General features: G+C 46.2%; 1 protein-coding gene across 5 annotated transcripts in view; it reads left to right on the top strand.

Moving 5' to 3' along the window:
* Window positions 1–23,598, top strand: part of LOC128689149 (uncharacterized) — a 300,470-nt gene that overhangs the window by 227,879 nt on the left and 48,993 nt on the right. For 3 of the 5 annotated variants that reach the window (XM_070087358.1, XM_070087360.1, XM_070087359.1), the window contains exons 4-7: window positions 6,613–6,860; window positions 7,042–8,189; window positions 8,398–8,552; window positions 9,330–9,442. In XM_070087358.1, the coding sequence (XP_069943459.1) occupies window positions 6,613–6,860; window positions 7,042–8,189; window positions 8,398–8,552; window positions 9,330–9,442 (1,664 nt within the window). The remainder of the gene's footprint in view (window positions 1–6,612; window positions 6,861–7,041; window positions 8,190–8,397; window positions 8,553–9,329; window positions 9,443–23,598) is intronic. The other 2 variants (XM_070087361.1, XM_070087362.1) reach the window with 2 other exon arrangements.

Genomic DNA, 23,598 nt, shown 5'->3' with positions numbered 1-23,598 from the left:
TTCTGTCTCGATCGAGGTACACACTCATGAACTCCTGTTTGCCTCTCAGCCATACTTTCTCCTGCAGGATCATGGTTTGGGTTGATTCTGCCTTGAAAATTACTTTGACAGGCCGATTCCTTTTCTTTGTGAACCACCCGATTCTCCAAAAATTTGCCACCTGGGTCATGTCTCCCTCGCCTATCACCTTCATGATACCTTCAATCGCTTTTTTCTTCTCCTGCTTTCTTTCATCATAAGTTTCCCCTTTAGCTTCGTCTAACCCATAGACAAAAACTGATCTCTCCCTTTCCACTTCCCACTGTGACTCCCATTGCATCCTCTGAGGTGTTTTAGTTCCTTCCCATTAAGTGTTCCTTCCTTCAGTCCCTTCCCTAGCTGTGGTCCCTATGCTCATTGGTTTGTCCTTCCTGCTCACCTGTTCCTGGCCCCCACAAGTGTCTGGTAAGGTCCCTGCACATGTCCTAGTTCCTTCAATGTCTTCCAACCTCTCATTCTGTCCTAGTGTGCTCCCTGTCTTTTCTTTGGCCCCATGTGGGTTTGACAGGACTGCTGCATACAGTTTAGCTTCCATGCTCCCTTCAGACCCGTTGTCTGTGTCTGATGTAGCCATTGCTGATGCTACTTCTGTAATATATTTGTCTCTATGCTGTTTCAGATGTCTCAGCTCCTCTTCTAATCTCTGTATCTTGGTTTCTGCTACTGTGGCATGTTGCTTCCACCTTCTGCATTCTGCTGCTAACCTCTCCTCCAACTTCCTTGCAAGCTCATCTAGCCTCCTTCCCCAGTCTTCCTCCCTTTTTTGAACTCTGCCTCCCAGCCCTCCCTCCCAGATTCGTCCTTCTGGCCCCTTGTTCTCATCCTAGTTCTAGGTTGCCCCATTGCTCCACAGAAGGAAGGGGGAGAGATGGTTAGGGGGAGGGTAATAGATGGTTAGGGGGAGTGGGGATGGATGGTTATGGGGGAGGGGGAGGATGGGGGGCGGGGGAGAGAAGGATGAGTGACCCTGAGAAGCGGGGGAGGTGTGTGTGTGTGTGTAATGGGATTAGAAGGGGAGGGAGGGGAAAGAAGGCTGAGGGTAAAGTGACTGCTTGATAACGGGGTCCTAACGGGTGTGTGTGTGTGTGTGTGTGTGTGTGTATTCACCTAGTGCAGGTGTGTGTGTGTGTATGTGTGTGTTCATGTGTATGGGGGAGGTGTGAGGGGGTAATACTGCTAATACATACCAGTAATTCTGAGTTATAAAAAGTGGAAATTGCTACTAGGGTCTAAAGCTTCTATGAGTGTCTACCTATGTGTGTGTGTGTGTGTGAGTGAGGGAGAGATGGTTAGGGGGGATAGGGTTGTTGTGGTTAAAAGATCCATTATACCTCTCTGTCGTGTAGGCTCAAATTTAGTCCCAGCTGTCTTTCCTAGTAATGCTACTCTCTCCACTTACTGCCCTTTCTGGATTTAAGTATCAATTACTGCTGGTTATTATCCTATTCCTTGTTCACATTGAGAGAGGACTTCCTAGCTTCCTAAGTATTCATACTGCTAATAACTACCGGTAGTAATACTACGCTACCCCTCGCTAGTCTGCTGTCCTCACACTCTCGTCAACACTATCTTCACTTTATCTATGCTATTTCTACTCTAATTCTGGTAATAGCTTGCAGGAGTGAGTGACCAGTGTCTAACAGTGATGCAAGACCAGAATCCAGACCCTGCAACATGCAACCACAATAGATTAGAAATACTTGCGCTGGCAGCGGTGCGGTGACAAATTGCCAGATGCTGATGACGAAGTCGTCGTACATAGGCTTCTATCACTATTTTGGAGATCCTTCACCCGTGATGTTTATAACCATATGTGCTCATACATCCTGCGTTCCTCACGTGATTTCACTTTTCATTTATGATAGTATACACTTCACATTATTTACACTTCACTTTATATGTATAATGGCACACAACTTGTGACGTCATTGCCTCAGCAGGCCTACTACTGCCACCTTCCCTTGTTGTATATTTTATTTTTCCTTTCTCCTTTTGCTTATTAACCTTTTCACTCTCACTGTATGGTGCCCCACATTTCACTTGTTAACCAAACGCTGGTAATTCTTGAACACCCAATTCCACACTCACTTTGATCTTTGTATGTTTAAATCTGTGTGACAACAGTGCCTAGTAGACCCACAACGGTTTGGCACTTTGAAATATTAATGATTTCAGGCTTCCTCTCGACTTTTTTTTTAACTAATAACTTTAGTTATCACTCGTAGGATTGTTCACTGACGTTGTCACTACCACTGATTACTGCTAGCAGTTACTGCACTCCTTAAAAACACTAAGGTTCTCGGAGCCTTGTGACCCACGTGTGTGTGTGTGTGTGTGTGTGTGTGTGTGTGTGTGTGTGTGTGTGTGTGTGTGTGTGTGTGTGTGTGTGTGTGTGTGTGTGTGTGTGTGTGTGTGTGTGTGTGTGTGTGTGTGTGTGTGTGTGTGTGTGTGTGTGTGTGTGTGTGTGTGCTAGTGGTTTCACATTGTAAGAATATAAATTATAAAATAATGTTAGATCCTCTTCTTGCATCACACACAAGCTGTGTTATATCACACACAAGCTGTGTTACATCACACACAAGCTGTGTTACATCACACACAAGCTGTGTTATATCACACACAAGCTGTGTTACATCACACACAAGCTGTGTTACATCACACACAAGCTGTGTTATATCACACACAAGCTGTGTTATATCACACACAAGCTGTGTTATATCACACACAAGCTGTGTTATATCACACACAAGCTGTGTTATATCACACACAAGCTGTGTTACATCACACACAAGCTGTGTTATATCACACACAAGCTGTGTTACATCACACACAAGCTGTGTTACATCACACACAAGCTGTGTTATATCACACACAAGCTGTGTCACATCACACACAAGCTGTGTTATATCACACACAAGCTGTGTTACATCACACACAAGCTGTGTTACATCACACACAAGCTGCGTTACATCACAAACAAGCTGTGCTACATCACAAACAAGCTGTGTTACATCGCAAACAAGCTGTGTTACATCACAAACAAGCTGTGTTACATCACAAACAAGCTGTGTTGCATCACACACAAGCTGTGTTACATCACACACAAGCTGTGTTACATCACACACAAGCTGTGTTGCATCACACACACAAGCTGTGTTGCATCACACAAGATGTGTTGCATCACACACAAGCTGTGTTGCATCACACAAGATGTGTTTCATCACACACACAGGCTGTGTTGCATCACACACACAGGCTGTATTGCATCACACACACAGGCTGTGTTGCATCACACACACAGGTTGTGTTGCATTACACACACAGGCTGTGTTACATCACACACAAGCTGTGTTGCATCACACAAGCTGTGTTGCATCACACACAAGCTATGTTGCATCACACAAGATGTGTTTTGTCACACACACACAGGCTGTGTTGCATCACACACAGGCTGTATTGCATCACACACACAGGCTGTGTTGCATCACACACACAGGCTGTGTTGCATCACACACACAGGCTGTGTTGCATCAAACACAAGCTGTGTTGCATCACACACACAGGCTGTATTGCATCACACACAGGCTGTATTGCATCACACACACAGGCTGTGTTGCATCAAACACAAGCTGTGTTGCATCAGACACACAGGCTGTGTTGCATCACACACACAGGCTGTATTGCATCACACACACAGGTTGTGTTGCATCACACACACAGGCTGTGTTGCATCAAACACAAGCTGTGTTGCATCACACACACAGGCTGTGTTGCATCACACACACAGGCTGTGTTGCATCACACACACAGGCTGTGTTGCATCACACACACAGGCTGTGTTGCATCACACACACAGGCTGTGTTGCATCACACACACAGGCTGTGTTGCATCACACACAAGCTGTGTTGCATCGCACACAAGCTGTGTTGCATCACACACAAACTGTGTTGCATCACACACAAGCTGTGTTGCATCACACACACAAGCTGTGTTGCATCACACACAAGCTGTGTTGCATCACACAGAAGCTGTGCTGCATCACACACCAGCTGTGTTGCATCACACACAAGCTGTGTTGCATCACACAGAAGCTGTGCTGCATCACACACCAGCTGTGTTGCATCACACACAAGCTGTGTTGCATCACACAGAAGCTGTGCTGCATCACACACCAGCTGTGTTGCATCACACACACAAGCTGTGTTGCATCACACACACAAGCTGTGTTGCATCACACACAAGCTGTGTTGCATCACACAGAAGCTGTGCTGCATCACACACCAGCTGTGTTGCATCACACACACAAGCTGTGTTGCATCACACACAAGCTGTGTTGCATCACACAGAAGCTGTGTTGCATCACACAGAAGCTGTGCTGCATCACACACACAAGCTGTGTTGCATCACACACAAGCTGTGTTGCATCACACAGAAGCTGTGCTGCATCACACACCAGCTGTGTTGCATCACACACACAAGCTGTGTTGCATCACACACAAGCTGTGTTGCATCACACACACAAGCTGTGTTGCATCACACAGAAGCTGTGTTGCATCACACAGAAGCTGTGCTGCATCACACACCAGCTGTGTTGCATCACACACACAAGCTGTGTTGCATCACACACACAAGCTGTGTTGCATCACACACACAAGCTGTGTTGCATCACACACACAAGCTGTGTTGCATCACACAGAAGCTGTGCTGCATCACACACCAGCTGTGTTGCATCACACACACAAGCTGTGTTGCATCACACACACAAGCTGTGTTGCATCACACACACCAGCTGTGTTGCATCACACACAAGCTGTGTTGCATCACACAGAAGCTGTGCTGCATCACACACCAGCTGTGTTGCATCACACACAAGCTGTGTTGCATCACACAGAAGCTGTGCTGCATCACACACAAGCTGTGTTGCATCACACACACAAGCTGTGTTGCATCACACAGAAGCTGTGTTGCATCACACAGAAGCTGTGCTGCATCACACACCAGCTGTGTTGCATCACACACACAAGCTGTGTTGCATCACACACACAAGCTGTGTTGCATCACACACACCAGCTGTGTTGCATCACACAGAAGCTGTGCTGCATCACACAGAAGCTGTGCTGCATCACACACCAGCTGTGTTGCATCACACACACAAGCTGTGTTGCATCACACAGAAGCTGTGTTGCATCACACAGAAGCTGTGCTGCATCACACACCAGCTGTGTTGCATCACACACACAAGCTGTGTTGCATCACACACACAAGCTGTGTTGCATCACACACACCAGCTGTGTTGCATCACACACAAGCTGTGTTGCATCACACAGAAGCTGTGCTGCATCACACACCAGCTGTGTTGCATCACACACACAAGCTGTGTTGCATCACACAGAAGCTGTGCTGCATCACACACAAGCTGTGTTGCATCACACACACAAGCTGTGTTGCATCACACAGAAGCTGTGTTGCATCACACAGAAGCTGTGCTGCATCACACACCAGCTGTGTTGCATCACACACACAAGCTGTGTTGCATCACACACACAAGCTGTGTTGCATCACACACACCAGCTGTGTTGCATCACACAGAAGCTGTGTTGCATCACACAGAAGCTGTGCTGCATCACACACCAGCTGTGTTGCATCACACACACAAGCTGTGTTGCATCACACACAAGCTGTGTTGCATCACACACAAGCTGTGCTGCATCACACACAAGCTGTGTTGCATCACACACAAGCTGTGTTACATCACACACACAAGCTGTGTTGCATCACACACAAGCTGTGTTGCATCACACACACAAGCTGTGTTGCATCACACACCAGCTGTGTTGCATCACACACAAGCTGTGTTGCATCACACACACAAGCTGTGTTGCATCACACACAAGCTGTGTTGCATCACACACAAGCTGTGTTGCATCACACACCAGCTGTGTTGCATCACACACAAGCTGTGTTGCATCACACACAAGCTGTGTTGCATCACACACAAGCTGTGTTGCATCACACACACAAGCTGTGTTGCATCACACACAAGCTGTGTTGCATCACACACACAAGCTGTGTTGCATCACACACAAGCTGTGTTGCATCACACACAAGCTGTGTTGCATCACACACACAAGCTGTGTTGCATCACACACCAGCTGTGTTGCATCACACACAAGCTGTGTTGCATCACACACCAGCTGTGTTGCATCACACACCAGCTGTGTTGCATCACACACCAGCTGTGTTGCATCACACACAAGCTGTGTTGCATCACACACCAGCTGTGTTGCATCACACACCAGCTGTGTTGCATCACACACACAAGCTGTGTTGCATCACACACAAGCTGTGTTGCATCACACACCAGCTGTGTTGCATCACACACCAGCTGTGTTGCATCACACACCAGCTGTGTTGCATCACACACCAGCTGTGTTGCATCACACACAAGCTGTGTTGCATCACGTCACATTTGACTAATGCATGATAGTTTTAATTTTTTCAACCTAGGGAACTTAAATAACATAATGATTCGATGTTGACCAGTGATGTGCACTTCCATTGTCTTCCACCAGAGGTCAACTTGAACTACATCCGGGTAACTTTGTCAAAATTTCGACGATACTATTTCCTCACACATCGTCTACGGGCTCTGACTTGGCACCACTTGTGCATCACTCACGGAAACGGAGTAACAGTGTCCTACCTGGATGGTGTACAGCAGGATTATCACAATTATCTTCTCAGTGAACCAATTACGGGAACCCATATTAAAATTGGTTCGTGGAATGTCGACCACAGCTTCAGCGGCCAACTTGCTCAGGTGAGTATTGAAGGAGAGCTATGCAAGGGTTGGTTGTCAACGTTCTTGTGTTAATCTTTCTCAGCGACAACGACAACAACAACAAAATTTCCCCTCATAAATGTGAGTTAGTTGTGAATTATTCCAGCCGGTATTGTGGCTTCTATTTTTTTTTTTTTTTAATGTTTTTAATTCCCTTTAGGTCAATATATGGAGTCGTACTTTGACCGCTGAGGAAGTGGCCGCTTTGGCAGAATGTATTATGGAGGAAGAGGGAGACGTCGTTCCTTGGAAAGGTCCTTGGACACCTGTTGGAGACGTGAAGGAGACCCAAGAGTCCTTTGATGATCTTTGTCAGGAAGCTTCTGGGACGGACTATTTTATCTTCACTGACTTCACTGCCATTTCTGCTTTCCAAGTATGTGAAGGTCTTGGTGGCTCTCTGCCAACTCCTCACTCTAAAGAAGAATACACCACTTTGTTAAAAGCTGTGGAGAAGCACCATGGTGAAGGAGGCAAGGTTTGCAAGCCGTTCTGGGTGGGTATCACAGATGTTAAGGAAGAGGGAGTGTGGACACATATGAAGTACATGACACAGGTACGGCCCTCCTGGGCAGTGGACGAACCTGACGGAAATAAGCTAGAAAACTGTGCAGTAGCTGAGGGTCTCTTGAAGTTGGCTGACACCCGCTGTGACGACGTGCAGTGTACAGTGTGTGCTGTGCCTCGGCGACCTGTCTGGGTGTTGCTTGGAGCCTGTGAAAGGTATCGTCGCAATACACACCTTGTTGCTCTTCAGGAAAAATCTGGTAATTTCGTTTTTAGAGGCTACTCAGATTACAAAATAATCCAGAATAAAAATAAGACTGAATGGTTGTGGTGGGACTGGCGCAGTAAAGAGAATGTCGCTAGTTTGGTTAATGCCGTAAATGGCTTTCCAATCGGGCGTCAGACATGGACTATGAAGAAAGCTATGTGTGGAGAGGCTGAAGGTCACAAGAGGCGCCTCCTGCTGACTCCCTGTAGCGCAGGTCAGTTCTCCTGCGATGATGCATCCTGCATCCCGCTCTTTCAGCGATGCGATCTCAAGTTCGACTGCCGAGACAAGAGCGACGAGAGTGGGTGTCAGCTTGTTTGGTTTCCTCCCGTGTACCGACCTGACCTACCACCGGTTATCAACAGCGACAACAACTCGTCAGAGCCCCTGCCTGTCACCCTACACGTTATTATCGAGAGTGCCGACGTTGACACGCCTTCCATGGATATGCACGTCAATCTGAACGTCAGCATGACGTGGCAAGAGGCAAGACTTAACTTCCTTAACCTCAACGAAGATTACACTCTCAACAGGTAATATGCAAATCCAATTCATGCTTACGTTTTCAGACATAACATGAAATTTAACCTTTCCTTTTTTAATTAAACAACCAAGACTGCTTAGAACAAGATCTTAAAATTCACAGTTAATACTCTTGACAATGTCTCCATTACCGTCGGGTTGTATTACGAATGGATTTATGCAGGTTCAGTGTCCCCCATCCACCTCCTCGTCCCTCAGGTTGCCCTACGAGACGATGAAGAGGGTATGGGTCCCTGTGGTAGACTTCACCAACACCAAGGGCATCCACATCACGCAAACTGACCACCAGGCCACCATGGTCGTCAACATGCAAGGCAACGCCAGCCTGGGCGACGACACCCAGCCCGAGGAGTGTAAGGAACCTCTCCACTAAGCACTTGCTGCCTCATGTCTTATTGCTTATTCATGGAGAAGTTTTAAAGCTGGTGCCACACTCTTGCTTTGTGTTACGCTTCTTACCTACTTAAAAGTTGACATTATTTTTTCTCAAAGACAGGTGGCGGACTCGCGTGGAGCTACTAGAGAAACATTAATCATTTTCATATTCTGACCGTATGACTATTATTGCCTGTATCTGTCTAATTGTATGAGTGTATGTTACCTGTCTATCTAACGGTATGTCTGCATTACCTTTATAATTGCATGACTGTATTCCCTGTATTTGTCTCACTGTATGATTATCTGTATTTGTCCGGCAGAATCACTGAATTACCTGTACCTACTTCAATGACTATATTACCATTCTGACTAAATGTGCGACAATCTGTAATACCTGTGTGATTATGTAACTGTATTTCTAGCATCTGACTGTATGAGTGTTTATATAAGTGCATTCGCAGAAACCTGTCTGTCTGGCAGCCTCACCTGTGTCTGATTGACTGGCTGACTGTATTTAACTGTATGGCAGCATTACCTGTGCCTATCTGACTTATTGTATGGCGTCATTATTTGTGACTGTCTGTCTGACTAAATGACTATATGGTATCCTTGCCTGTGTCTGTCTGACTGACTATATGGCATCCTACCCTGTATCTAACTGACTGAATGGCATCCTTACCTGTGTCTGTCTGACTGACTGACTGTATGGCAGCCTCGCCCCTGTCTGTCTGACTGCTACTTGGTCTCCACAGTGGAGGTGTACTCAGGACTGGAGAATCCCATAAGCGTGAGGAGAAAATACAGCATAACCTTCCAGTGTCAGTTCGACCTGAAGATGTACCCCTTCGACGAACAGGTGAGAGAGGTATCCATTGAGACGAACTTGTTGCCATGTAGTCCAACCCCTTTATACGAGCAAAGAAGCTACTTGAACCTTTGTAGGCGAGCAAAGGACTATGATAACACCTTTATGCCAGCATATGACTATATTAACACCTTTACAGAAGCTTGTGAGCTATAATAATCCCTCTAGATTAGTAAAGGAGCTAAACAAGATAAACAAGCAAAGAAGAGGTTTTAATTCACTTCAGTGAGCAGTGATGCTTTTATAACCAATTTAGGCCAGCAAACGCGCTACTTTAACCCCATTAAAAAAAAATGAAGCAATTTTTATACATTTAGACAAACGAAGAAGCCATTTTAACAAGCGAATGGCGTATTGAACCCTTTAGACGAGCAAAGGGGGTGTTTTAACACCTTTTATAGGAGAAAAGGGTATATTTTATCCCATTTAAATAAACGGAGATATTTAATACTATATTGAGGTTACTTAGGAGATCAAAATGGATATTCTAACCTTTTTAAACTAGCAAAGGAGATATTTTAACCTTTTAAGACTAGTGAGACATATATATATATATATCCCATCGGATGAGCCTTTTGAGATGATGCAAAGGGACAAATTAACCCACTAGGCTGGCAGATTCAACCCCTGAAACGATCAGCTGAGATAAAGTAAGATCCCCGTTGATGAGTTATAAATTACTTCAAATGTAAAACAAAGGAAAATAACATTTGTTTGAGAGAATTACGCCATTGACTAGCAGGGGAAAGATTGTTGGATCTTTAAGAGAGAAAGAGAGAGAGAGGAAAACCTTGCATAAGCAGGTCAGAGAACAGTGTTCCTGAGACACAGGAACCAAGACCTCCAACCCTGAAGATGGTGATCATACACTTCTTGAGTAGCAAAACCGAGCGTGAGATAGTTCATTCTCTTGGTTGCATTACCTTAATTTCTTGTAGTGAAATGAGTAACCCGCTGAGTACTGTAATGGGCACTCATACACTCTCTACTTTACACACTTTGATGGAAATTATTTGGCCATTTAAAGTGAGTTAGTCATTCCACTGTGTATATCTAATCCTCCCTCACTGTCTCAACCTCAGTCTACTCAAGCCGACCCCTTTGATGCCCAGTGTCACCCTTATTCTGTTGCTTCCTCTCCGGAGGCCTCTGCTTACCTCTTGTTCCCCACCGCCCCAGTGGCTTATGCCACCATTGTTGCCTGTTATCCCAGCGTCCCTAGCCTCCCCTAAGCTCCCTTCATATATTCCCTACCAAAGTATCCATTCATTCGTACAGTAAAGTACTCATTAAGATCACTGCACCTCCTCTCTACCTCCTACCTTCTCTCTTCTTTCTTCATAACCACAACACCACTCCCACATTTACCTTTATCTCTCTCTCTCTCTCTCACTCTCTCTGTCTCTCTCTCCCTCTGACTCTTTCTCTCTCTCTCTCTCTCTCTCAATCTCTTGCTCTCTCTCTCTCTTGCTATCTCAGTCTCTCTCTCTCTCTGACTCTCTCTATCTGTCTCTCTCTCTCTCTCTCTCTCTCTCTCTCTCTCTCTCTCTCTCTCTCTCTCTCTCTCTCTCTCTCTCTCTCTCTCTCTCTCTCTCTCTCTCTCTCTCTCTTCGCCTACTAATGGCCCACTAATGCCCACCTCATCGTTTCCCCCATTACCACCCTAAACCAAGCCTCGACCACTTACACCCAGCACCTCCAGCCTCTCACTCACGACCCATCAGACTATGATGGTTGGCTTTAAACAATGCTAACAAATGCTTTGAGTGATTATAGAACATGTTTTGCCTATTTACAAGATTTGATTCCTTATTAAATGTATTCCGAACTTTTTATTAAATATGTAGTCAATTAATATTCTAGATGTGGCATCTTATTGAACCTTGACAGATTACAGTGGATATAAGCTACAAAATTTGTGACAAATTTTCAGTATCATTTGATATAATTTAGGTGATTGACAGACATATTTTAAAGCACCTGAAGTGTCATGTCAGCACCTGAACTGTCATGTCAGCACCTGAAGTGTCATGTCAACACCTGAACTGTCATGTCAGCACCTGAACTGTCATGTCAGCACCTGAACTGTCATGTCAGCACCTGAACTGTCATGTCAACACACTTCTGGGAAGACAGTGATTGAATGAGTGACGGTGAAACTGTTTCCTCTTCTCCCGTCATCTTACCAGGGTAGGAGACGGCCGGTCTGCTTTAAAACATTGAACACCATATTAAGTATAGTTTGAGAAATTATAGATATGTTCAGTAATGTTATATATGTTGTAATGAATTCAAAATAGATTTTAATGATAAATGTGTTTGCATTTTTGCAACGAACGACACACAAGGACGGAGGATCGAGCCTCCAGCACTTCTTGTGATGAATGACACACAAGACCAGCATATTTTTTTTGGGGGGGAGGGAGGAATTGCTGTGAGTAAATTTTTTTATTCACTGCTACACTGACTGTTGTTCACTGCTACACTGACTGTTGTTCACTGCTACACTGATTGTTGTTCACTGCTACACTGATTATTGTTCACTGCTACACTGACTATTGTTCACTGCTACACTGACTGTTGTTCACTGCTACACTGACTGTTGTTCACTGCTACACTGACTGTTGTTCACTGCTACACTGACTGTTGTTCACTGCTACACTGATTGTTGTTCACTGCTGCACTGACTGTTGTTCACTGCTACACTGACTGTTGGTCACTGCTACACTGATTGTTGTGCACCGGTACACTGACTGTTGCTCACTGCTACACTGACTGTTGTTCACTGCTACACTGATTGTTGTTCACTGCTACACTGACTGTTGTTCACTGCTACACTGACTGTTGGTCACTGCTACACTGATTGTTGTGCACCAGTACACTGACTGTTGCTCACTGCTACACTGACTGTTGTTCACTGCTACACTGACTGTTTTTTACTGCTACACTGACTGTTGTTCACTGCTACACTGACTATTGTTCACTGCTACACTGACTGTTGTTCACTGCTACATTGACTGTTGTTCACTGATACACTGATTGTTGTTCACTGCTACACTGACTGCTGTTTACTGCTACACTGACTGTTGTTCACTGCTACACTGACTATTGTTCACTGCTACACTGACTGTTGTTCACTGCTACACAGAATGTTGTTCACTGCGACACTGACTGTTCTTCACTACTACACTGATTGTTGTTCACTGCTACACTGATTGTTGTTCACTGCTACACTGTTGTTCACTGCTACACAGAATGTTGTTCACTGCGACACTGACTGTTGTTCACTACTACACTGATTGTTGTTCACTGCTACACTGATTGTTGTTCACTGCTACACTGACTGTTGTTCACTGCTACACTGACTGTTGTTCACTGCTACACTGACTGTTGTTTACTGCTACACTGCCTGTTGTTCACTGCTACACTGACTATTGTTCACTGCTACACTGACTGTTGTTCACTGCTACACTGACTGTTGTTCACTGCTACACTGACTGTTGTTCACTGCTACACTGACTGTTGTTCACTGCTACACTGATTGTTGTTAACTGCTACACTGATTGTTGTTCACTGTTACACTGACTGTTGTTTACTGCTACACTGACTGTTGGTCACTGCTACACTGACTGTTGCTCACTGCTACAATGATTGTTGTTCACTGCTACACTGACTGTTGCTCACTGCTACACTGATTGTTGTGCACCGGTACACTGACTGTTGCTCACTGCTACACTGACTGTTGTTCACTGCTACACTGATTGTTGTTCACTGCTACACTGACTGTTGTTCACTGCTACACTGACTGTTGGTCACTGCTACGCTGATTGTTGTGCACCGGTACACTGACTGTTGCTCACTGCTACACTGACTGTTGTTCACTGCTACACTGACCGTTGTTTACTGCTACACTGACTGTTGTTCACTGCTACACTGACTATTGTTCACTGCTACACTGACTGTTGTTCACTGCTACACTGACTATTGTTCACTGCTACACTGACTGTTGTTCACTGTTACACTGACTGTTGTTTACTTCTACACTGCCTGTTGTTCACTGCTACACTGACTGTTGTTCACTGCTACACTGATTGTTGTTCACTGCTACACTGACTGCTGTTCACTGCTACACTGACTGTTGTTCACTACTACACTGATTGTTGTTCACTGCTACACTGATTGTTGTTCACTGCTACACTGACTGTTGTTCACTGCTACACTGACTGTTGTTCACTGCTACACTGACTGTTGTTCACTGCTACACTGACTGTTGTTCACTGCTACACTGACTGTTGTTCACTGCTACACTGACTGTTGTTCACTGCTACACTGATTGTTGTTCACTGCTACACTGATTGTTGTTCACTGCTACACTGACTGTTGTTTACTGCTACACTGACTGTTGGTCACTGCTGCACTGACTGTTGTTCACTGCTACAATGATTGTTGTTCACTGCTACACTGACTGTTGCTCACTGCTACACTGATTGTTGTTCACTGCTACACTGACTGTTGTTCACTGCTACACTGACTGTTGTTCACTGCTACACTGATTGTTGTTCACTGCTACACTGACTGTTGCTCACTGCTACACTGACTGTTGTTCACTGCTACACTGATTGTTGTTCATTGCTACACTGACTGATGTTCACTGCTACACTGATTGTTGTGCACCGGTACACTGACTGTTGCTCACTGCTACACTGACTGTTGTTCATTGCTACACTGACTGTTGTTTACTGCTACACTGACTGTTGTTCACTGCTACACTGACTATTGTTCACTGCTACACTGACTGTTGTTCACTGCTACACTGACTGTTGCTCACTGCTACACTGACTGTCGTTCACTGCTACACTGACAGTTGTTTACTGCTACACTGCCTGTTGTTCACTGCTACACTGACTATTGTTCACTGCTACACTGACTGTTGTTCACTGCTACACTGACTGCTGTTCACTGCTACACTGACTGTTGTTCACTGCTACACTGACTGTTGTTCACTGCTACACTGACTGTTGCTCACTGCTACACTGATTGTTGTTTACTGCTACACTGACTGTTGGTCACTGCTGCACTGACTGTTGTTCACTGCTACACTGTTGTTCACTGTTACAGTGACTGTTGCCCATTGCTACACTGATTGTTGTTCACTGCTGCACTGCCTGTTGTTCACTGCTACACTGACTATTGTTCACTGCTACACTGACTGTTGTTCACTGCTACACTGACTGTTGTTCACTGCTACACTGACTGTTGTTCACTGCTACACTGACTGTTGTTAACTGCTACACTGATTGTTGTTCACTGCTACACTGATTGTTGTTCACTGCTACACTGACTGTTGTTTACTGCTACACTGACTGTTGGTCACTGCTGCACTGACTGTTGTTCTCTGCTACACTGTTGTTCACTGCTACACTGACTGTTGCTCATTACTACACTGATTGTTGTTCACTGCTACACTGACTGTTGTTCACTGCTACACTGACTGTTGTTTACTGCTACACTGATTGTTGTTCACTGCTACACTGACTGTTCACTGCTACACTGACTGTTGGACACTGCTACACTGATTGTTGTGCACCGGTACACTGACTGTTGCTCACTGCTACACTGACTGTTGTTCACTGCTACACTGATTGTTGTTCACTGCTACACTGACTGTTGTTTACTGCTACACTGACTGCTGTTCACTGCTACACTGATTGTTGTGCACCGGTACACTGACTGTTGCTCACTGCTACACTGACTGTTTTTCACTGCTACAGTGACTGTTTTTCACTGCTACACTGATTGTTGTTCACTGCTACACTGACTGTTGCTCACTGCTACACAGACTGTTGTTCACTGCTACACTGGCTGTTGCTCACTACTACACTGACTGTTGTTCACTGCTACACTGACTGTTGTTCACTGCTACACTGATTGTTGTTCACTGCTACACTGACTGTTGTTCACTGCTACACTGACTGTTGTTCACTGCTACACTGATTGTTGTTCACTGCTACACTGATTGTTGTTCACTGCTACACTGATTGTTGTTCACTGCTACACTGATTGTTGTTCACTGCTACACTGATTGTTGTTTACTGCTACACTGACTGTTGTTTACTGCTGCACTGACTGTTGTTCACTGCTACACTGATTGTTGTGCACCGGTACACTGACTGTTGCTCACTGCTACACTGACTGTTGTTCACTGCTACACTGACTGTTGTTCACTGCTACACTGACTGTTGTTCACTGCTACACTGACTGTTGTTCACTGCTACACTGACTGTTGTTCACTGCTACACTGATTGTTGTTCACTGCTACACTGACTGTTGTTCACTGCTACACTGACTGTTGCTCACTGCTACACTGACTGTTGTTTACTGCTACACTGACTGTTGCTCACTGCTACATTGATTGTTGTTTACTGCTACACTGACTGTTGGTCACTGCTGCACTGACTGTTGTTCACTGCTACACTGTTGTTCACTGCTACACTGACTGTTGCTCATTACTACACTGATTGTTGTTCACTGCTACACTGACTGTTGCTCACTGCTACATTGATTGTTGTTTACTGCTAAACTGACTGTTGGTCACTGCTGCACTGACTGTTGTTCACTGCTACACTGTTGTTCACTGCTACACTTATTGTTGTTTACTGCTTCACTGATTGTTGTTCACTGCTACACTGACTGTTGTTCACTGCTACACTGACTGTTGGTCACTGCTACACTGATTGTTGTGCACCGGTACACTGACTGTTGCTCACTGCTACACTGACTGTTGTTCACTGCTACACTGATTGTTGTTCACTGCTACATTGACTGTTGTTTACTGCTACACTGACTGTTGTTCACTGCTACACTGATTGTTGTGCACCGGTACACTGACTGTTGCTCACTGCTACACTGACTGTTTTCACTGCTACACTGATTGTTGTTCACTGCTACACTGACTGTTGCTCACTGGTACACTGACTGTTGTTCACTGCTACACTGGCTGTTGCTCACTACTACACTGACTGTTGTTCACTACTACACTGACTGTTGTTCACTGCTACACTGATTGTTGTTCACTGCTATACTGACTGTTGGTCACTGCTACACTGACTGTTGCTCACTGCTACACTGACTGTTGTTCACTGCTACACTGATTGTTGTTCACTGCTACATTGACTGTTGTTTACTGCTACACTGACTGTTGTTCACTGCTACACTGATTGTTGTGCACCGGTACACTGACTGTTGCTCACTGCTACACTGACTGTTTTCACTGCTACACTGATTGTTGTTCACTGGTACACTGACTGTTGTTCACTGGTACACTGACTGTTGTTCACTGCTACACTGGCTGTTGCTCACTACTACACTGACTGTTGTTCACTACTAAACTGACTGTTGTTCACTGCTACACTGATTGTTTTTCACTGCTATACTGACTGTTGGTCACTGCTACACTGACTGTTGCTCACTGCTACACTGACTGTTGCTCACTGCTACACTGACTGTTGTTCACTGCTACACTGATTGTTGTTCACTGCTACACTGATTGTTGTTCACTGCTACACTGACTTGTTCACTGCTACACTGATTGTTCACAGCTACACTGATTGTTGTTCACTGCTACACTGACTGTTGTTCACTGCTACACTGACTGTTGTTCACTGCTACACTGATTGTTCACAGCTACACTGACTGTTGGTCACTGCTACACTGACTGTTGTTGACTGCTACACTGTTGTTCGCTGCTACAATGATTGTTGTTCACTGCTAAACTGACTGTTGTTCACTGCTACACTGATTGTTCACAGCTACACTGACTGTTGGTCACTGCTACACTGACTGTTGTTGACTGCTACACTGTTGTTCGCTGCTACAATGATTGTTGTTCACTGCTAAACTGACTGTTGTTCACTGCTACACTGACTGTTGTTCACTGCTACACTGATTGTTGTTCACTGCTACACTTACTGTTGTTCACTGCTACACTGATTGTTGTTCACAGCTACACTGACTGTTGCTCACTGCTACACTGACTATTGCTCACTACTACACTGATTGTTGTTCACTGCTACACTGATTGTTGTTCACTGGTAAACTGACCGTTGTTCACTGCTACACTGACTGTTGTTCACTGCTATAGTGATTGTTGTTCACTGCTACACTGACTGTTGTTCACTGCTACACTGATTGTTCACAGCTACACTGACTGTTGGTCACTGCTACACTGACTGTTGCTCACCGCTACACTGACTGTTGTTCACTGCTACACTGACTGTTGTTCGCTGCTACACTGATTGTTGTTCACTGCTAAACTGTTATTCACTGCTACACTGACTGTTGTTCACTGCTACACTGATTGTTGTTCACTGCTACACTTACTGTTGTTCACTGCTACACTGATTGTTGTTCACAGCTACACTGACTGTTGCTCACTGCTACACTGACTATTGCTCACTACTACACTGATTGTTGTTCACTGCTACACTGATTGTTGTTCACAGCTACACTGACTGTTGTTCACTGCTACTCTAATTGTTGTTCACAGCTGCACTGACTGTTGCTCACTGCTACACTGACTATTGCTCACTACTATACTGATTGTTGTTCACTGCTACACTGATTGTTGCTCACTGCTACACTGACTATTGCTCTCCACTACACTGTTTGTTGTTCACTTCTACACTGACTGTTGTTCACTGCTACACGGACTGTTGTTCAATGCTACACTGACTGTTGTTCACTGCTACACTGACTGCTGTTCTCTGGTACACTGATTGTTGTTCACTACTTACTACACTGACTGTTGTTCACTGATACATTACTGTTGTTCATTGCTACACTGACTGTTGGTCACTGCTACACTAACTGTTGTTCACTGCTACACTGACTGTTGTTCACTGCTACGCTGACTGTTGGTCACTGCTACACTGACTGTTATTCAATGCTACACTGACTGTTGTTCACTGCTACACTGACTGTTGGTCACTGCTACACTGACAGTTGTTCAATGCTACACTGACTGTTGTTTACTCTTACATTACTGTTGTTCACTGCCACACTGACTGTTGTTCACTACTACACTGACTGTTGCTCACTGCTACACTGACAGTTGTTCACTGCTATACTGTTGTTCACTGCTACACTGACTGTTGTTCACTGGTATATTAACTGTTGCTCACTCCTACAGTGACTGTTGTTCACTGCTACAATGACTGTTGTTCACTGCTACACTGACTGTTGTTCACTGCTACACTGACTGCTGTTCTCTGGTACACTGACTGTTGTTCACTACTTACTACACTGACTGTTGTTCACTGATACATTACTGTTGTTCACTGCTACACTGACTGTTGTTCACTGCTACACTGACTGTTATTCAATGCTACACTGACTGTTGTTCACTGCTACACTGACTGTTGGTCACTGCTACACTGACTGTTGTTAATTGCTACACTGACTGTTGTTTACTCTTACATTACTGTTGTTCACTGCCACATTGACTGTTGTTCACTACTACACTGACTGTTGCTCACTGCTACACTGACAGTTGTTCACTGCTATACTGTTGTTCACTGCTACACTGACTGTTGTTCACTGGTATATTAACTGTTGCTCACTCCTACAGTGACTGTTGTTCACTGCTACAATGACTGTTGTTCACTGCTACACTGACTGTTGCTCACTGCTACACTGACTGTTAGTCACTGCTACACTGACTGTTGTTCACTGCTACACTGACTGTTGCTCATTGCTACACTGAGAGTTGTTCACTGCTACATTAACGTTTCTCACTGCTACACTGACTGTTGTTCACTGCTACACTGACTGTTGCTCATTGCTACACTGAGAGTTGTTCACTGCTACATTAACATTTCTCACTGCTACACTGAATGTTGATCACTGTTACTCATCTGCTTTACTCTCACCTCTGTTATTTGGGGTTCCTAGCCTTCACATGCATAGTTATTATTTCCTCTCTCTCTCTCTCTCTCTCTCTCTCTCTCTCTCTCTCTCTCTCTCTCTCTCTCTCTCTCTCTCTCTCTCTCTCTCTCTCTCTCTCTCTCTCTCTCTCTCTCTCTCTCTCTCTCTCTCTCTCTCTCTCTCTCTCTCTCTCTCTCTCTCTAAGGCTCTCTTGGCCACGAGACTGTGGTGGTGGGAGGGTGTAAAGCTGTGGTGGGTTGTGGAGAGCGATGGTGGGCAGAGGTGTGCGGGTGGTGGGCGTGGGAAAGTGGGTGGGCTGTTTTGCTAGGGTGGTGGGCGTCTTGATGGTGAATGAGAGACGAGGTGGCTCACACTCTGGTTGGTACCAAAGGCACTAACTACCCTGGGTAGCCCCATGGGAGTAATAGGTACCGTGAATGGCCACAGGGTACCTTAGCTAACCTAAGTGGCCCCAGGTGGTCGTAGTTATCCTGGGTGACTCCCAAGGGAAAGTAGTTACCCTGGGTGGACCCAGGGGTTATAGGTATCACGGGTGACCCCAGGGTGCCGTAGCTAACCTAAGTGGCCCCAGGGGGTCATAGTTACCTTGGGTGACTCCAAGGGTTCGTACTTACCCTGGATGGTCCCAGGGAGTAGTAACTAACCTAAGTGGCGGTTGCAGTTACCCTGGGTGGCCCCAGAGGGTCGTAGTTACCCAGGGTGGCCATAGGGGGATCGTATTTACCTTGGGTGGCCCAATAGGGTTGTTGCCACACTGGATGGCACCAGGGGATCATTGCTACAGTGGGTTGCACCAGGGGATCGTTGCCACACTGAGTGGCACCAGGGGATCGTTGCCACAGTGGGTTGCACCAGAGGATCGTTACCACAGTGGGTGGCATCAGGGGATCGTTGCCACAGTGGGTGGTGCCAGGGGATCGTTGCCACTCTGGGTGGTACCAGGGGGTCGTTGCCACTCTGAGTAGCGCCAGGTTGTTGTTACCACATTGGGTAACATTAGATGGTTGTTGCCAGACTGGATAGCACCAGGGGGTGGTTGCCACACTGGATGGCGCCAGGGGGTGGTTGCCGCACTGGATGGCGCCAGGGTGTCGTTGCCACACTGTATGGCACCAGGGTGTCGTTGCCACACTGGATGGCGCCAGGGTGTCGTTGCCACACTGGATGGCACCAGGGTGTCGTTGCCACACTGGATGGCACCAGGGTGTCGTTGCCACACTGGATGGCACCAGGGTGTCGTTGCCACACTGGATGGCACCAGGGTGTCGTTGCCACACTGTATGGCACCAGGGTGTCGTTGCCACACTGGACGGCACCAGGGTGTCGTTGCCACACTGGATGGCACCAGGGTGTCGTTGCCACACTGGATGGCACCAGGGTGTCGTTGCCACACTGGATGGCACCAGGGTGTCGTTGCCACACTGGATGGCACCAGGGTGTCGTTGCCACACTGGATGGCACCAGGGTGTCGTTGCCACACTGGATGGCGCCAGGGTGTCGTTGCCACACTGGATGGCACCAGGGTGTCGTTGCCACACTGGATGGCACCAGGGTGTCGTTGCCACACTGGATGGCACCAGGGTGTCGTTGCCACACTGGATGGCACCAGGGTGTCGTTGCCACACTGGATGGCACCAGGGTGTCGTTGCCACACTGGATGGCACCAGGGTGTCGTTGCCACACTGTATGGCGCCAGGGTGTCGTTGCCACACTGGATGGCACCAGGGTGTCGTTGCCACACTGGATGGCACCAGGGTTTCGTTGCCACACTGGATGGCACCAGGGTGTCGTTGCCACACTGGATGGCACCAGGGTGTCGTTGCCACACTGGATGGCACCAGGGTGTCGTTGCCACACTGGATGGCACCAGGGTGTTGTTGCCACACTGGATGGCACCAGGGTGTCGTTGCCACACTGGATGGCACCAGGGTGTCGTTGCCACACTGGATGGCACCAGGGTGTCGTTGCCACACTGGATGGCACCAGGGTGTCGTTGCCACACTGTATGGCGCCAGGGTGTCGTTGCCACACTGGATGGCACCAGGGTGTCGTTGCCACACTGGATGGCACCAGGGTGTCGTTGCCACACTGGATGGCACCAGGGTGTCGTTGCCACACTGGATGGCACCAGGGTGTCGTTGCCACACTGGATGGCACCAGGGTGTCGTTGCCACACTGGATGGCACCAGGGTGTCGTTGCCACACTGGATGGCACCAGGGTGTCGTTGCCACACTGGATGACACCAGGGTGTCGTTGCCACACTGGATGGCACCAGGGTGTCGTTGCCACACTGGATGGCACCAGGGTGTCGTTGCCACACTGTATGGCGCCAGGGTGTCGTTGCCACACTGCATGGCACCAGGGTGTCGTTGTGGATGCACCACCAGGGTGTCGTTGCCACACTGGATGGCACCAGGGTGTCGTTGCCACACTGGATGGCACCAGGGTGTCGTTGCCACACTGGATGGCACCAGGGTGTCGTTGCCACACTGGATGGCACCAGGGTGTCGTTGCCACACTGGATGGCACCAGGGTGTCGTTGCCACACTGGATGGCACCAGGGTGTCGTTGCCACACTGGATGGCACCAGGGTGTCGTTGCCACACTGGATGGCACCAGGGTGTCGTTGCCACACTGTATGGCACCAGGGTGTCGTTGCCACATAATGTAATAGTCTGACAACACTGGGTGAACGTAGAAGGGAAAAACTAAAAGAATTAATGCTTACTCTCTGAGGAAACAACACTGTATTGATCTCTAGTGTTGATGGAGGCCTACGTCAGATAAACCCATTTTGTACAGCCTGGTGGGGTAGGCTTATTTGTGCCCCCTGCGGGAGGCCTAACAACTTCTTTTTCTCCATGTTTTGTAATTGTAAAATATGACTTGCCGTTTTCTTGTAATAATAATAATAATAATAATAATAATAATAATAATAATAATAATAATAAGAAGAAGAAGAAGAAGAAGAAGAAGAAGAAGAAGAAGAAGAAGAAGAAGAAGAAGAAGAAGAAGAAGAAGAAGAAGAGGAAGAAGAAGAAGAAAAAGAAGAAGAAGAAGAAGAAGAAGAACAACAACAACAGCAACAACAACAACAACAACAACAACAACAACAACAACAACAACAACAACAACAACAACAACAACAACAACAACAACAACAACAACAACAACAACAACAACAATAATAATAACAATAATAATGTAAGAAAAGCGAGTACTCGGGTGTTGGCAAGAGGTGTGGAGATAAAAGATAAAGAATCAAAGACAAAGTGGGAGTTGTCACAGTTGCTCTTTGCTGATGACACTGTGCTCTTGGGAGATTCTGAAGAGAAGTTGCAGAGGTTGGTGGATGAATTTGGTAGGGTGTGCAAAAGAAGAAAATTAAAAGTGAATACAGGAATGAGTAAGGTTATGAGGATAACAAAAAAAAATAGGTGATGAAAGATTGGATATCAGATTGGAGGGAGAGAGTATGGAGGAGGTGAATGTATTCAGATATTTAGGAGTGGACGTGTCAGCGGATGGGTTTGTCAAAGATGAGGTGAATCATAGAACTGAAGAGGAGGAAAAGATGAGTGGTGCACATAAGAGTCTGTGGAGACAAAGAACTTTGTCCAGGGAAGCAAAGAGGAGAATGTATGAAAGTATAATTATACTATCGCTCTTATATGGGTGTGAAGCATGGGTGATCAATGTTGCAATGAGGAGAAGGCTGGAGGCAGTGGAGATGTCATGTCTGAGAGCAATGTGTGGTGTGAATATAATGCAGAGAATTCGTAGTTTGTCAATTAGGAGGAGGTGTGGGATTACCAAAACTATTATCAAGAGGACTGAGGAGGGGTTGTTGAGGTAGTTCGGACATGTAGAGAGGCTGCAAGAAAATAGAATGACTTCAAAAGTATATAAATCTGTCATGGAGGAGGGAGGGGTAGGGAGGGGTTAGCCTAGGAAAGATTGGAAGGAAGGGGGGTAAAGCAGGCTTTGTGTGCGAGGGGCTTGGACTTCCAGCAAGCATTCTTGAGCGTTTTTGATAGGAGTGAATGGAGACAAATGGTTTTTAGGACTTGACGTGCTGTTGGAGTGTGAGCAAGGTAAAATTTTTGAAGGGATTTAGGGAAAACGGCAGGCCGGACTTGAGTCCTGGAGATGGGAAGTACAGTGTCTGCACTCTGAAGGAGGGGTGTTAATGTTGCAGTTTTATAACTGTAGT

Source organism: Cherax quadricarinatus, chromosome 21 (genome assembly GCF_038502225.1).
Source record: "Cherax quadricarinatus isolate ZL_2023a chromosome 21, ASM3850222v1, whole genome shotgun sequence".
In the NCBI taxonomy this organism is placed as follows: domain Eukaryota; kingdom Metazoa; phylum Arthropoda; class Malacostraca; order Decapoda; family Parastacidae; genus Cherax; species Cherax quadricarinatus.
The sequence above is the reverse complement of the archived record's forward strand: the minus strand, read 5'-3'. Positions and strand labels throughout refer to the sequence as shown.